Source organism: Sminthopsis crassicaudata, chromosome 4, assembly GCF_048593235.1.
Source record: "Sminthopsis crassicaudata isolate SCR6 chromosome 4, ASM4859323v1, whole genome shotgun sequence".
Lineage (NCBI taxonomy): Eukaryota > Metazoa > Chordata > Mammalia > Dasyuromorphia > Dasyuridae > Sminthopsis > Sminthopsis crassicaudata.
In genome coordinates this window covers 370,695,383-370,707,399 of record NC_133620.1, presented here as the reverse complement: position 1 = coordinate 370,707,399, position 12,017 = coordinate 370,695,383, and the positions used below count along the sequence as shown (strand labels likewise).

Genomic DNA, 12,017 nt, shown 5'->3' with positions numbered 1-12,017 from the left:
GAGAATCATAAAATTATAGTCTTAGAAATGGAAAGGGTCTCAGAAGGAACGCGGAGACTTCAAACGACTTAAGCTTACGGACACATAACTATAAGTGACAGGATTTGAACACAGGTCCTCAGACTCCGCGGGCAGAGGAAGAGGAAAATCGGAAAACTACTGAGGCGGCGGCGGGCCTGGTTATTCGATTTCCCCCGGCTCACTAAGGATGCGCTGCCTCCTAGCCGTAACCAGCCTCCGGGGAAGGCGGAGAGATTCCTGGGGCACCCCAGAAAAGCCTCCCTTTCTCCTTTCAGGCCCCTGGAGGAATTTTGTAAGGGTAGGTATTCCCGGGGGAAATTCCACCGGGTCGGACCTGATAGGAAGCTGCCTCGTACCTGAAATTCTGGGTTACCTGGGATTGCCCTCCGCCCACTTCGGGTCAATAACCCGATACTTCCTTCCTCCTCTCTACCCACTGCGGACGCACGTTCTAGCTTTTTATCCAGGAGACCCTCGGGGCTCGAAGCATTTCCGAGAAGTTTAATGTGACCTTACTGAGCTGAGAGAAATGCAAAAGAGGTCCCAACCCCTCCCGACAGGCAAGCGGGTCCTTACTCTCCAGGAGCTTTCAAATGGGGGTAATACATCGGGATTAAAAACCAAAGGTCTCAGAATGCCAGAGCTGGAAGGCAACTGCGAGATCAGCTGGCCCAATCTGTCCCCCTCCCCGCAAGAAAGAAACTAAGCTTATGTCACTTCGGGCTCCCGAGTTTTTCCACTTGTTTATTTCAAAGAAGAGGAGATAGGGAGGGCTCTGCACCTCCAACCCACCCCCTGTTTATCACACAAGCGCATCCCGTCTCCCCACCCCCGCGCGCCCCCCCCCCCCCACCGCATCGGAGGGCAAGGGAAGAGGGGAAGACTTCCTTAAGACTCCTCGGTGACTCAGCCACTTGGAGTCCTGACTCCATGCCCGGTGTTTTACTCACCGGACCCAACTCCTCACCGTTGTAAGTCCCTAGCAAAAAAAGTGCTGAGCGGTGAAAGAAGTGGGACTGAGGGAGATGAAGGGAGCCGGAAAGGCACATTTCATTTATTGATTTCCTGGCGTTCATAGCTTCATCGATGTCCTGCCTCATTTTCTTCCGTCAGTTCCGACCTCTGGATACCAGAATCTTGAAGAGTTTGTTTCCCCCACGAAAAGAAGATTCTAAAACTGCCTAGGGATTTAGAAAGACTCTGCCTCCAGAGAGAAAAAAAATCAAAATCATTTGAAATAGGGCATTGTCCAACTCACTGGGAGACATTTTTTTTTAATTTAAAAAAAAAAAGTGAAAATTCGTCGGTCTCAAATCCCGTTAGGAATATCGGTTCTAGAAGGAAGGAATTGCCCAAGGATGTTAATATTGATGTCAGTCAGGAAGAGTATATTAGGAAGGAATAAGCAGGGTAAAGAATAAAGCAGCATCTCCCAGTACCAAGGAGCTCCAATTTATTAATTCATTTACGGATTTTCCACTTCCCAAAGCAAAACAAAAGAATCGCTAATAGTTAGGTCATATGCAACTTTATTCCCTTGGTTCTTATTCTTTCTTTCCCTGAGCCTATTCCATGACTCAGCAGCACAGATGAATTCATCCCCTGTCCTGTCAGAACTAAATATGTTGCACGAGAGAAAAAAAAAAAAATAATAATTAAGGCATTCTGGCTGAAGGCAAGGATTTGGGCATTTCCTAAAATGAGAGGACCCAATCCACAGTGAAAGATCAGGGGGAAGAAGGGGAAGAAGCACCCTCTGTCAGGTACTATACTATTTTACAAATAAGATCATTTCATGGGGTACAAAATAGGCTTAAAAAGGCTCTTTGAATGTGCCCCCTCACATATGCAAACTGTACTAAGAGACAAATATAACAGAGATAGAGAATGAAGCAATGGCAGAAAAAAAAATTCAAGATAGACAGTTTATAAATAAAGCAAATAAAATACCCAATGCATCCATGTAATATGTTAGGAGGGGCAGTGAGAGGTGGGAGGTTCCTTTTGAAGAAGCAATTCACAGAACATTTGTGTATCATGCCTTGATGTTGTGTATTTGACCACTAAGGAAATAAAATACAACCTGCTGGATACTTTCTTGTATGTGTCAGTCATTCAACATTTATTAAGCACCTACTGTGCCAGGCACTATGCTACTAGGCTCTGAAGATAGAAAGACAAAAGATAGTCCCTGATCTCAGAATTCAGTCTACTAGGAAAAATGGCATGCAAATAACTATGTACATACAAGCTACAAGCAGAATAATTTGTAGATATTTGACAAGAGAAGACATTAGAACTGACAGCTTGAGAAAGATGTTTCTCTAGTTGGTGGAATTTTAGCTGGGATTTAAAGGGAGCCAAGAGGCAGAGAAGGAGAAGCAGAGCATGGGAGACAGTCAGTGAAAATACCATGAGTTGGGAGATGGGAGTGCCCTGTTTGAGAAACAGTAAGGAGGTCAGTGTCATTGGATCTCAGAACAGAGTACCTAAGAGTGTAAGGAGACTGGAAAAGGGTGGAGGGGAAATTATGAAAGACTTTGAACTCCAAAAATAAGATTTTTATATTTGATCCTAGAGCCAATAGGGAGGCATTGGAGTTTATTAAATAGGAGAGTGACATGATCAGTCCTGTTCTTTAAGATTTCTTTGGCGGCTGAGGGGGAAAAGAATTGTAATTTTAAAAGACTTGAGGCAATATGACCAATCAGCAGGCCTGCAAAATTTTGAAAATATTTGTTATTTGCTGTCTTCCCTCTTAAATTGTGAGCTCCATGAAATCAGGGAGTATTTTTGCCTCTTTTTGTATCTTCAGGGCTTAGTATAATGCCTGGCACAAAGTAGGCACCTAATAAATGCTTATTGACTGACTGATACAGTTCAGGAATGAGGTAATGAGAGCTTGCCCCAAGGTAGTGGCAATGGCAAGGAGAGAAGGGGACTCTCTATAGAAATCTGGAGCAGTCTTTCCTTGCTGTGATCTGTCACAAATCCCAGTCATGTCCCTGAAGTTAAATTTCCCCTATAAAATCTACTTGTGGGCCATCCTGTGGCTGTTGCCTTCCTTTGGGTCAGTCCACCACTGCTCTCTGCCTCTTGGTATCTTTCCCCTTCCCCTTTCCCCCATGCCATGTGCTATCTCTCCTACTCCACTATGCTCCCCATCCCCACTTCTCCTTACAGCTAACTAAACTCTTTTAGGGCCCTAAGTCCCTTTCAGGATTTAGCCTGCCACCTAAGGACCTTCCCCAACCTCATAGAATGCTCCCTTTCTACTGGGTAACTTTAAGTCCCACTGAGGAACTTGTCTTTCATAAGCTCTCCCAACTCTATTTCATATTTACCATTCCTGTTGTCTACTCTATCCTTTCATTTTTTCTGTAATCTCTTCCCTAAATAAATCTGCCTTTTGCCAAAGAGAATGGCCATTGTGAATTCTTCACATGACCTAATCCCAACTTTCGGTGCCTGCCATCACCTGGTGACTCCATCACTCACATTATTTAACTTTATAAGGCACAGGGCCTTACCTACAGATGCTCTTAAAAGCATTTTTTCCCTTTTCTTTTGTACCTTTGAACCCTCCCAAGATATTTTGGGGTTTACTGGCTATATTTCTTAAGGACCAAGCCTTAAACCAAAACCAATCTGAGTCTAATTGGCCACCAAAGAGTCCCAGGCCAAGTCCTATTTGGTCATTGTTTGGTCCTGATTGACTCAGATTGAATGTAAATAGTCATTTCTGCTTTGGTCAGAAACCCTGAAGATCTTTCCTTCCCAGATTTATTTATTTAGATTTTTCTTTTTGGACTAGGTGAAAGAAGAATTTCTTTGCCTCAATTGCCACCTAGCCTTGATCACTGAATGGCTGGGACCTCAATCAAACTGAGACCTCTTGAAGACCTTAGCTTAAAAGGGACAAAGTCTCCCATATGATCCAGGGCCATCTCCAGTCCTCTTGGTCTGTATATTGCTATTGGATTCAAATGGTTCTGGAAGTGAAATTGAGGCAGGTGACCTTGCACAGCCCTCCCTCACCTAAATCCAATTCACTTACAAGTCATGGCATCATCTTCCTGATGTCATGGTCCTTTTTGAGAACAAAGGACAAACAACAAGAAGACATGGGGACATCTTACAGTCTATCTGGGCGGTTTCTGTGCAGAAAAAAAAAAATAGACTAATCTGATAATAATCTCAATAAGTAGAGGGTGGGAGCCCTTGTTTTGCTTGGCTTCTGATGTCTGCAGTTCCAAAAATATTCTCCTGAATAGTTTCGGGATGACTGCCCATAGGACAAATCATGCATTTATAGGTCCAGACAAAGAAGAGCTGTGTCCTTCCCTTATATTGCTACCTTTCCTAATACACTGACAATAACATGGACACGCCTGGCTGATTCACAGGAGGGTTGTAACTTGGGCTTTACACTTCCTTAGAACAAAGCCTGCCTATAATGGTCTGATTTGAGGATGCCCCCAAAATATTTCTACTGCTTTTCTCTCAAGGTTTAAAACCACATTTCCCCACAAGCTTTATCCCCTTCAACTGAACATTTTGATTCTCCTTTATAAAATGCCTGAAAAGGAGACGTTATCAGTTACTGAGCTTATTCTGATATCTAGTTCCTTTCCTGAAAAGCAGGTTTTAATAGGATGAGTGGACATTAAAAAGCTGAGAGGGGAAAAGCTGCCCAAAGGAAAGATTGCTCTGAGCTGGGAGTCATCTAAGGCAAACTTAATCTGTCATAATTTTCATAATGATAATAATACTTATAATCATCAGAGCTATGGCATTTTTATAGAACTTTAAAATTTGAAAAACATTTTACAAGTAGTATCTCATTTGATCCTCACAATAAGCTTGGAAGGGGGCAGTTAGATGGTCCAGTGAACAGAACATTCATTCCTGAATTTGGGAGGACTTGAGTTCAAATCCAGCCTTGGACATGTAACACTTCCTAGCTGTGTGACCCTGGGCAAATCACTTAACCTCAATTGCCCGGCCAAAAACAATAAACAAAATTAATTGGAAGGTAGATACTATTATTATCCCCCATTTTATAGATAGGGAAACTGAAGCAACAGCAATAAAGTGACTTGCCTAATATCACACATTTGAGATTAGATTATGAACTCAGATATTCTTGACTTTAGATCTAACTACTCAAGTCCCCTAGATGTCAATGGAATTAATTCAATTGTTTTTTGGGGGAGTTTGGGGTTTTTTTGTTTTTTGTTTTTGTTTTTTTGTCGAGGCAACTGGGGTTAAGTAACTAGTGGGTAAGAAACAAGATATCTTATGAGGTTTCAATGATCCAAATTTACATTTCTTTGAGTAGAACATGCACAGGAAAGTATATGAAACCCTATGTAGACAGAGGGAAGAGAAAAAAGAAAGAAAAGAACAAACTAGGGGCAAGTAACTGAGACAATGAAATATTAGGGTGTTCCCCTTTCAATTTAACCTAATTTGCCTAAAGTTTTTTTTTAAAAGCCAAACAGGCTAGAAGTGATATGGAGCCAATAGAGTTTACAAGGTAGTAGGCTGACCTGCTCTTTAGGAAGATCACTGAGTAGAGGATGGACCTGAGTGGAGAAAGCTTTGAATTGGAGAGATCCACCACTAGCAGGCTATTGCAACAGTCCAGATATGAGGTGATAACAACCTGTATCAAGTGGTAACAGTGTTAGAGAAAAGAAGGGGGCACGTGAGAAAAATATTACAAAACTAAAATGGGTGGTCTTGGGCAACAGATTGGGAAAGAAAGCCTCAACTTCAAACAAGGGTGAGGAAGAATTTTGGGAATGCAATGACAGGAAATTTTGGAAGGGGGAGGCTTTGGAAGGAAAGATAATGAATTCAGTTCTGGGCATACTGAGTTTAAGATATTTATAGGACATTCGATTCAAGATAGCTAATAGATAATTAGAGATGTGAGACTGAAAGCAGACAGGTTAGGGCTGGATAAGTAAATCTGAGAATTATGTAAATATATGCATATATATTTATATACACACATATGTATATCTGTATTTAACATAGTAAGTTCAATTCATAAATTCAATCATTGAATCCATAGGAGCTATATATTTAACATAGTAAATTCTGTTTATGAATTTAATCATTAAATCCATGGGAGCTGAAATGATCACCAAATGAAAAAGATGGCCCATAACAGAGCCCTGTGGGACATGACCTGGATGAAGAGATTTCAAAGAAGACTGAGAGAGATGGTCAGGTGGGTAGGAGAACGAGGGGAGAGAGGAGATAGCAAGAAGAAAAGGGTGAACAACAATGTGAAAGGTTACAGAGAGGTGAAGAAATATGAGGATTGAGAACAGGCTATTGGATTTAGCAGGTTAAGAGATCACTGGTAATTTTGGAGAGAATAATTTCAGTTGGGAAGCCAGATTGTAGAAAGGAGAGAGTGAGAGAAAAGGAAGTGAAAGCACCTAGTATAGAGGGTTTTCTCAAGGAGATTAGCCACAAAAGGCAGAAGAGATAAGTGACCATAGTTTCGGGGGACCAAGGGGACAATCTGCTGAAGAAGATGAGATGGAATGGGATTTTTTGTGCAAGTACAGGGGTTTGCCTTGGCAAATACCTCTTTGTGTGTGAGATAGAGGTGGAGGGAATAGGGGCAGCAGGCTTGTGGCTGATATGAGATGAGAAGGGGGAAAAAAGAGAGTGTCAACAAATAGCCTCCTTTTTTTTTTTTTTTTTTTTGTAAAAATATAAGACAGGATTCTCAGTTAAGGTGTTGAGGAAGACTTATGGGAAGTCTGGGGAGGAATGGAAAAGTTTGGAAGAGCTATTATGGTAAGTTAAAAGCATTGAAGGCCATTGAGTGATTTTCTGCACTTTTGTTCAATAGCTTGTGGACGTCCTACAATTGTTTTTGGTTGGTCAACTACAAAACTTTTTTTCCATTGGCTGAGTAGACAGAAATGGATTGAACTTTGAAGAGCCTGAATCAGCACCTACCAGACTTTTTATAACATTCCTATCTTGTGACTTCTATAGCATTCCTTTCTAATGACTTCTAGTGAGAGATCCATGCTCTAAGGTTGTATAAACGGCCTATCTCTCCTTGAAGCCATATGGCCCTGAGAAATGGGCCTGAGTCCTTGGTGCTTTAATCTAAATACAAAAAGTAAATACTTTAGCTGAACCAGATTGGGCCAGGAGCATAAAGTGCTGAGGATCCAGGAGCTCAGGAATCTAAGCAACCATTGCAGCCAGTCCAGCAGTGATGCCCTTAGTTGCGAGTCTGGGAGTCCAGCCCTCAGAAGCAGCAGCAAAGTCAGCTTTAGATATGAACTTGTTAGGACCAATGTTACCTAGAACTGAGATAAATGGTCAGCCTGCCTTCCCACAGCTGCTGGGGACATGCACTGATGAGAGGAAACAGATACTCTAATCCTTTGTGTTGGAGAACATCAGTGAACTGCATGCTCCTTGACCCGATCTACATGGAGGGGTTCCAGCCACACAAATTTTCTTTTTTTTCTTTTTTTTTTTTTTCACACAAATTTTCTATATGTAAGCCTCTCTAGTTGGGACCTCAGCATGATGTACCTAAATGTACCTGGAGAAGAATGCACCCATTTATGGTAAAGACATTTAGTTGCTTCTTTTCTGACTCTGCCAAACATTTCTTTCAGCTAATTGTGTCTTTTAATTGATAACTGAAAGGAAAACACATTGGTGGGGGCTAGTAAGCAACGCTTTAGACGTACAGAATGACAGAATGCTTCTGAAAAATCTGTCCCGCAATTTGGGGAGGGGGGGAGATGGTTATAAATATAGCAAAAGATAATTTGAAGAAAGAACTAGAGGGATCAGGTAACACTTTATGGTAGTGCCTGAATTGAACTCTGAAGGAAGATAAGAATTTTGAAAGCAAAAAATTGCATTCCAGAGATTGCATTCCAGTTTGTGAAACTACACAGAGGCAAAACACATGATGGTGGTCCAAAGTGGCTGAACTATAAGTAGATATAAAGACATAATGTGAAATAAAGCTGGGAAAATATGTATTGGTGAAATTATGGAGAACCTTGAAGGATAACCTAATGAATTCATATTTTATCCTAGGGAAAATAGGAAACTAATAAGGCTTTTTAAACAGAGGAGTGACATGGTCTGACTGGTATGTGAAGAAGATTCTTTTGCAGCTATAAGAGAAAAAAAAATAACCAAATGCAGAGAGAATTATTAGGGTACTATTCTAACAGTTCAGGCTTAAGGTAATGAGGGATGGAATCATGGCTTTCTGAAGTGATCTACATTTACTTAGCCAACAACCTAAGGAGCAAAATATCAATGATGGAGGAAGTAGTAAAATCTAAATTAAGACAGTGAGAGAACCCGAACATTTTGCAATACATATTTATTTAGACTCACAGGGCCTTCTTTTGCACATTTTGCTCTTTCAGTCTGCCCTGATGGGCAAATGGGCTTCCAGGCTTCTCCAGAGAATCTCCACCCTTCCAGAAACCCCAAGTTATACAGCTCCCATTCCCTCCTGGCAGCCAACCCATGTTGCCACATGTGCCGGAATCCAGCAGCCTTGCCTAAGAGCTCTTTCTCTCTCTTCCAGTTTCCATGGAGACGCAACAGTTTACTTTTTCCCCAACTGTAAGCCATGGTTATTTTTGAAACACAAAACTCTGAGCCAGGTCACAGCTGGGATCTGGATGATGCAATGACGTTCATATCCACCCTTTTCTCCCACAGACTCTTCCTTTCTGCAGTCGGGGATGGGGGTGGGCGGAAGAGGGAAGCAGGCACTTCTCAGAGATTTTTCACTCTTGTGTAATTCTTCCTCATAAAGTTAAAGCCATGCCCTATAGTACCTTCCGATATTTGAAGCTATGAGTAAATACCTGAATGGATCATGGTCCCAGGATCATAAATCTAGAGGTGGAGAGGCCCCTGACAGGCCATTGAGTTCAACTCTTTCATTTCACAGACCAGGAAACTGAGAGTAAATGAGGTGAATTACTTTGCCCAGGGAAACACAGCTACCTTAGCATCTGAGATCTTCCTGACTCCAAGTTGCATCATATTGCTGTAAAGACTCAGGTTGACTCAATGGGGTTACTTCTCAGTGGCTGGTTTTTGGAAAATATGCTTTGGCCAATTCCAAGACTTGTGATGGAGAGAGCCATCTACACCCAGAGAGAGGACTATGGGATCTGAATGTGGATCACAACATAGTATTTTCAACTATTTTATTGTCATTTGTTTACTTGTTTCTCATTTTCCCCCTTTTTAGCCTAATTTTTCTTGTGCATCATGATATGCTCACATTAAAAATTATACTTTTTAGCCAGACAGCTCCCCCAAATTGGAAGACAAAATAAGGAGCTCTGAATTGTAATAGGCAAACCCCAATTTGAGTAACAACTCATATTGGCTTAAGGGTTTAAGGTTTGCAAAATACTTTTCTACATATCTTATCTCTGGATTCTGACAACAGCCTGGTAAGATAAAGTGCTATTAACTATTATTGCTATTAATCATTTTGCAAATGAGCTAAGCAAGATTCAGAGAGATTGAATAACTTATCCAGGGTCACACAGCTAATCTCTGAAGATGCATTTGAACTATCTTTCTATGTCCAAGTCTATTCCACCCAGCTGCCTCTCTAAATTTAAGAAATTCTCCTTCCAAATCCTTAAATCCCTGAAGTCTCCAGGCTGTAAATGCCTAGGCAAAGGAGGCGGGAAGGGAGGAAGGTGGACTCAAACTTGTTATTGGGTAACACAACCTTAGAAGGGGATGTTAAATGAGGGATTCACAAGTTCCATTTAAATGTCTGCTGACACTAGAAGGGAAAATTCCAAAGAAATAGTTGTCTGGAGCTTAATGGAAGACAATTGAAGCTCTAATCCCCTGATATAATTTAAGAATAAGGGAGTACAAATTGGCAGAATTGCTGTTAGAGGAGGAGGAGAATGGGGAGGAGGAGGAGGAGGAAGAAAAGGAGGAGGAGGAGAGGACGGATGCATTAGAGGTGTCAGGAGTTAGCGCTTAGCTGTCAGTTCCCTCCCTGAAGAAGGGTGTTAAGATGACAGCATTTTTAGCATCTTTGTTTGGATGAGCTAGGACTAGGAAGGAAGACAATTCTGAGTATTTCTTTCTTTGCCTTTCTCCCCAGTGGGTTCCAGGTGTGTTTTCATATTCCCAAAGGCATCCTGGAAGCTTTCTGCTTAGTAAGGCTTGTGCTCCCCCCAGGCCAAAGCTGAATGAGAAAAATTATTGGTTGGGTAAAACAGGGAGATTAATCCAGCCCAATGAACAGTTTGGGACCATAGAAATCCATCCCTTGAGCTCTGGTGCTGATAACAGCCATCACACACAATCAACCAGCTGTAAAACAAAAGCAAGGAAGTTCTTGCTGCCCCGAGCCCTCCCTAGGGTTTTCCTGGATGAGGGAGATGAGGCGCACACACACTAGAAGCCCCATTTTGGAAGCAGCATAGATTTCTATATTCTCACACAGCCTTCAGCCTGTGATTCTTAAGGTTTTCAATTGTACCTACTCACCTGGCACTATCTGCGTTCATCCCCTTTCTTCCTAAGCCAGGATTGCAGCAGGAAGGATCTCTGTAAGAGTGATAGGTTCATAGACTTAGAAGTGGAAGGTGACCCTGTGAAGTGATAGGTGATTAAACTGAGGCTTGGAGAAATGAAATGACAAGGTCACCTTGGCCAAGCGGGAACTAGAGTCTGGGTCCTGGTACTTCAGTATATCTCACTGCTTCCCATGACAAGTGAGCCAAAATGACATGGGAGGATTTTTTTTTTTTTAATGTCATAGCCTTTTCCAAATGTAGCCACTTCACATTTACAAGTTTAGTAAGTGGCTCAAAAGGCAGTAACACCCCTAAAAATGACTGACATTTAGATAGCACCTGAAGGTTTTCAAAGCACTTTATATACATTTTCTTATTTGATGCCATAAAGTAGGCTCTATTACCTCCATTTTAAATATACTTAGATCAAGATAGGTTATAATCTGTCCAGGATTGGAGCAGGGAGATTTGAACCCAAGGCTTCCTGATTCCTGATTTAGCTTTCTAGTTATTACCCATACTACTATAGTAATGGCCAAAAAAAAAAAAAAAAAAAAAAAAAAAAAAAAAAAAAAGTAGACCAAGAATCCCTCTGCCCACAAAGAGCACTGGGGATACAAAGAAGAGCAAAAGACATCCCTTTCACTTGGCTCTTTTCAGCAATGAGGTGATTCAAGTCAATTCCAATAGACTTGTAATGGAGAGAGCCATCTGCATCCAAAGAGAGGACTGAATGTGGATCATAACATAGTATTTTCACCATTTTTGCTGTTTGCTTGCTTTTTTCCTCTCATTTTTCCCTTTTTTATCTTATTTTTCTTATGCATCATGATAAATATGGAAATGTTTAGAATTGTTTAACCTATATGAATTATTTGCTGTCTAGGGGAGTTGGGAAGAAGAGAGAGAAAAATTTGGAACACAAGATTTTACAAGGGTGAATAATGAAAACTATTTTTGCATGTATTTTTTAAATAAAAACTATTATCAAAAATTTATTTAAAAAGACTCATCCCAACATGTATTGGTCAACCTTCCATCTGGGGAGGGTGGGGGGAAGGAGGGGAAAAATGAGAACAAAAGGTTTGGCAATTGTCAATGTTGTAAAATTACCCATGCATATATCTGGTAAATAAAAACTATTAAATAAAAAAATACATGCAACTAGCAGTATATGTTATATGTTACACATATAGACCAATGCCTGGCACATAGTAGATATTTAATAAATGATTATTGATTGACCAAAAAAAAAAAAAAAAGGATTCATCTCTGTCCTCAAGGAGCTCACAGCTTAATGGAGATTAGTCAAGTTTTGCCTCCCTTCCCTCCCCAGCCTCTTGGGTTTTTTTGCTCTTTTGGGAAAAGTTGAAACTCATGGTTAAACACTGGTCCAGTGGAACCTAAGAG

At 41.0% G+C, this 12,017-nt stretch overlaps 1 protein-coding gene across 3 annotated transcripts in view; it reads right to left on the bottom strand.

Annotated features, from left to right (window-relative positions):
- Positions 1-5,502: 5,502 nt before the first annotated feature.
- Positions 5,503-12,017, bottom strand: part of TADA2A (transcriptional adaptor 2A) — an 88,101-nt gene continuing 81,586 nt past the window's right edge. The window contains exon 17 of one of the 3 annotated variants that reach the window (XR_012481281.1): positions 5,503-5,526. Coding sequence is in view for 1 of the 3 variants with exons in the window: in XM_074262073.1 (XP_074118174.1) it covers positions 10,585-10,638 (54 nt within the window). In the remaining 2 variants the exon portion in view is untranslated. Of the gene's footprint in view, positions 5,527-7,531; positions 10,639-12,017 lie in introns of those variants that run through there. The other 2 variants (XR_012481280.1, XM_074262073.1) reach the window with 2 other exon arrangements.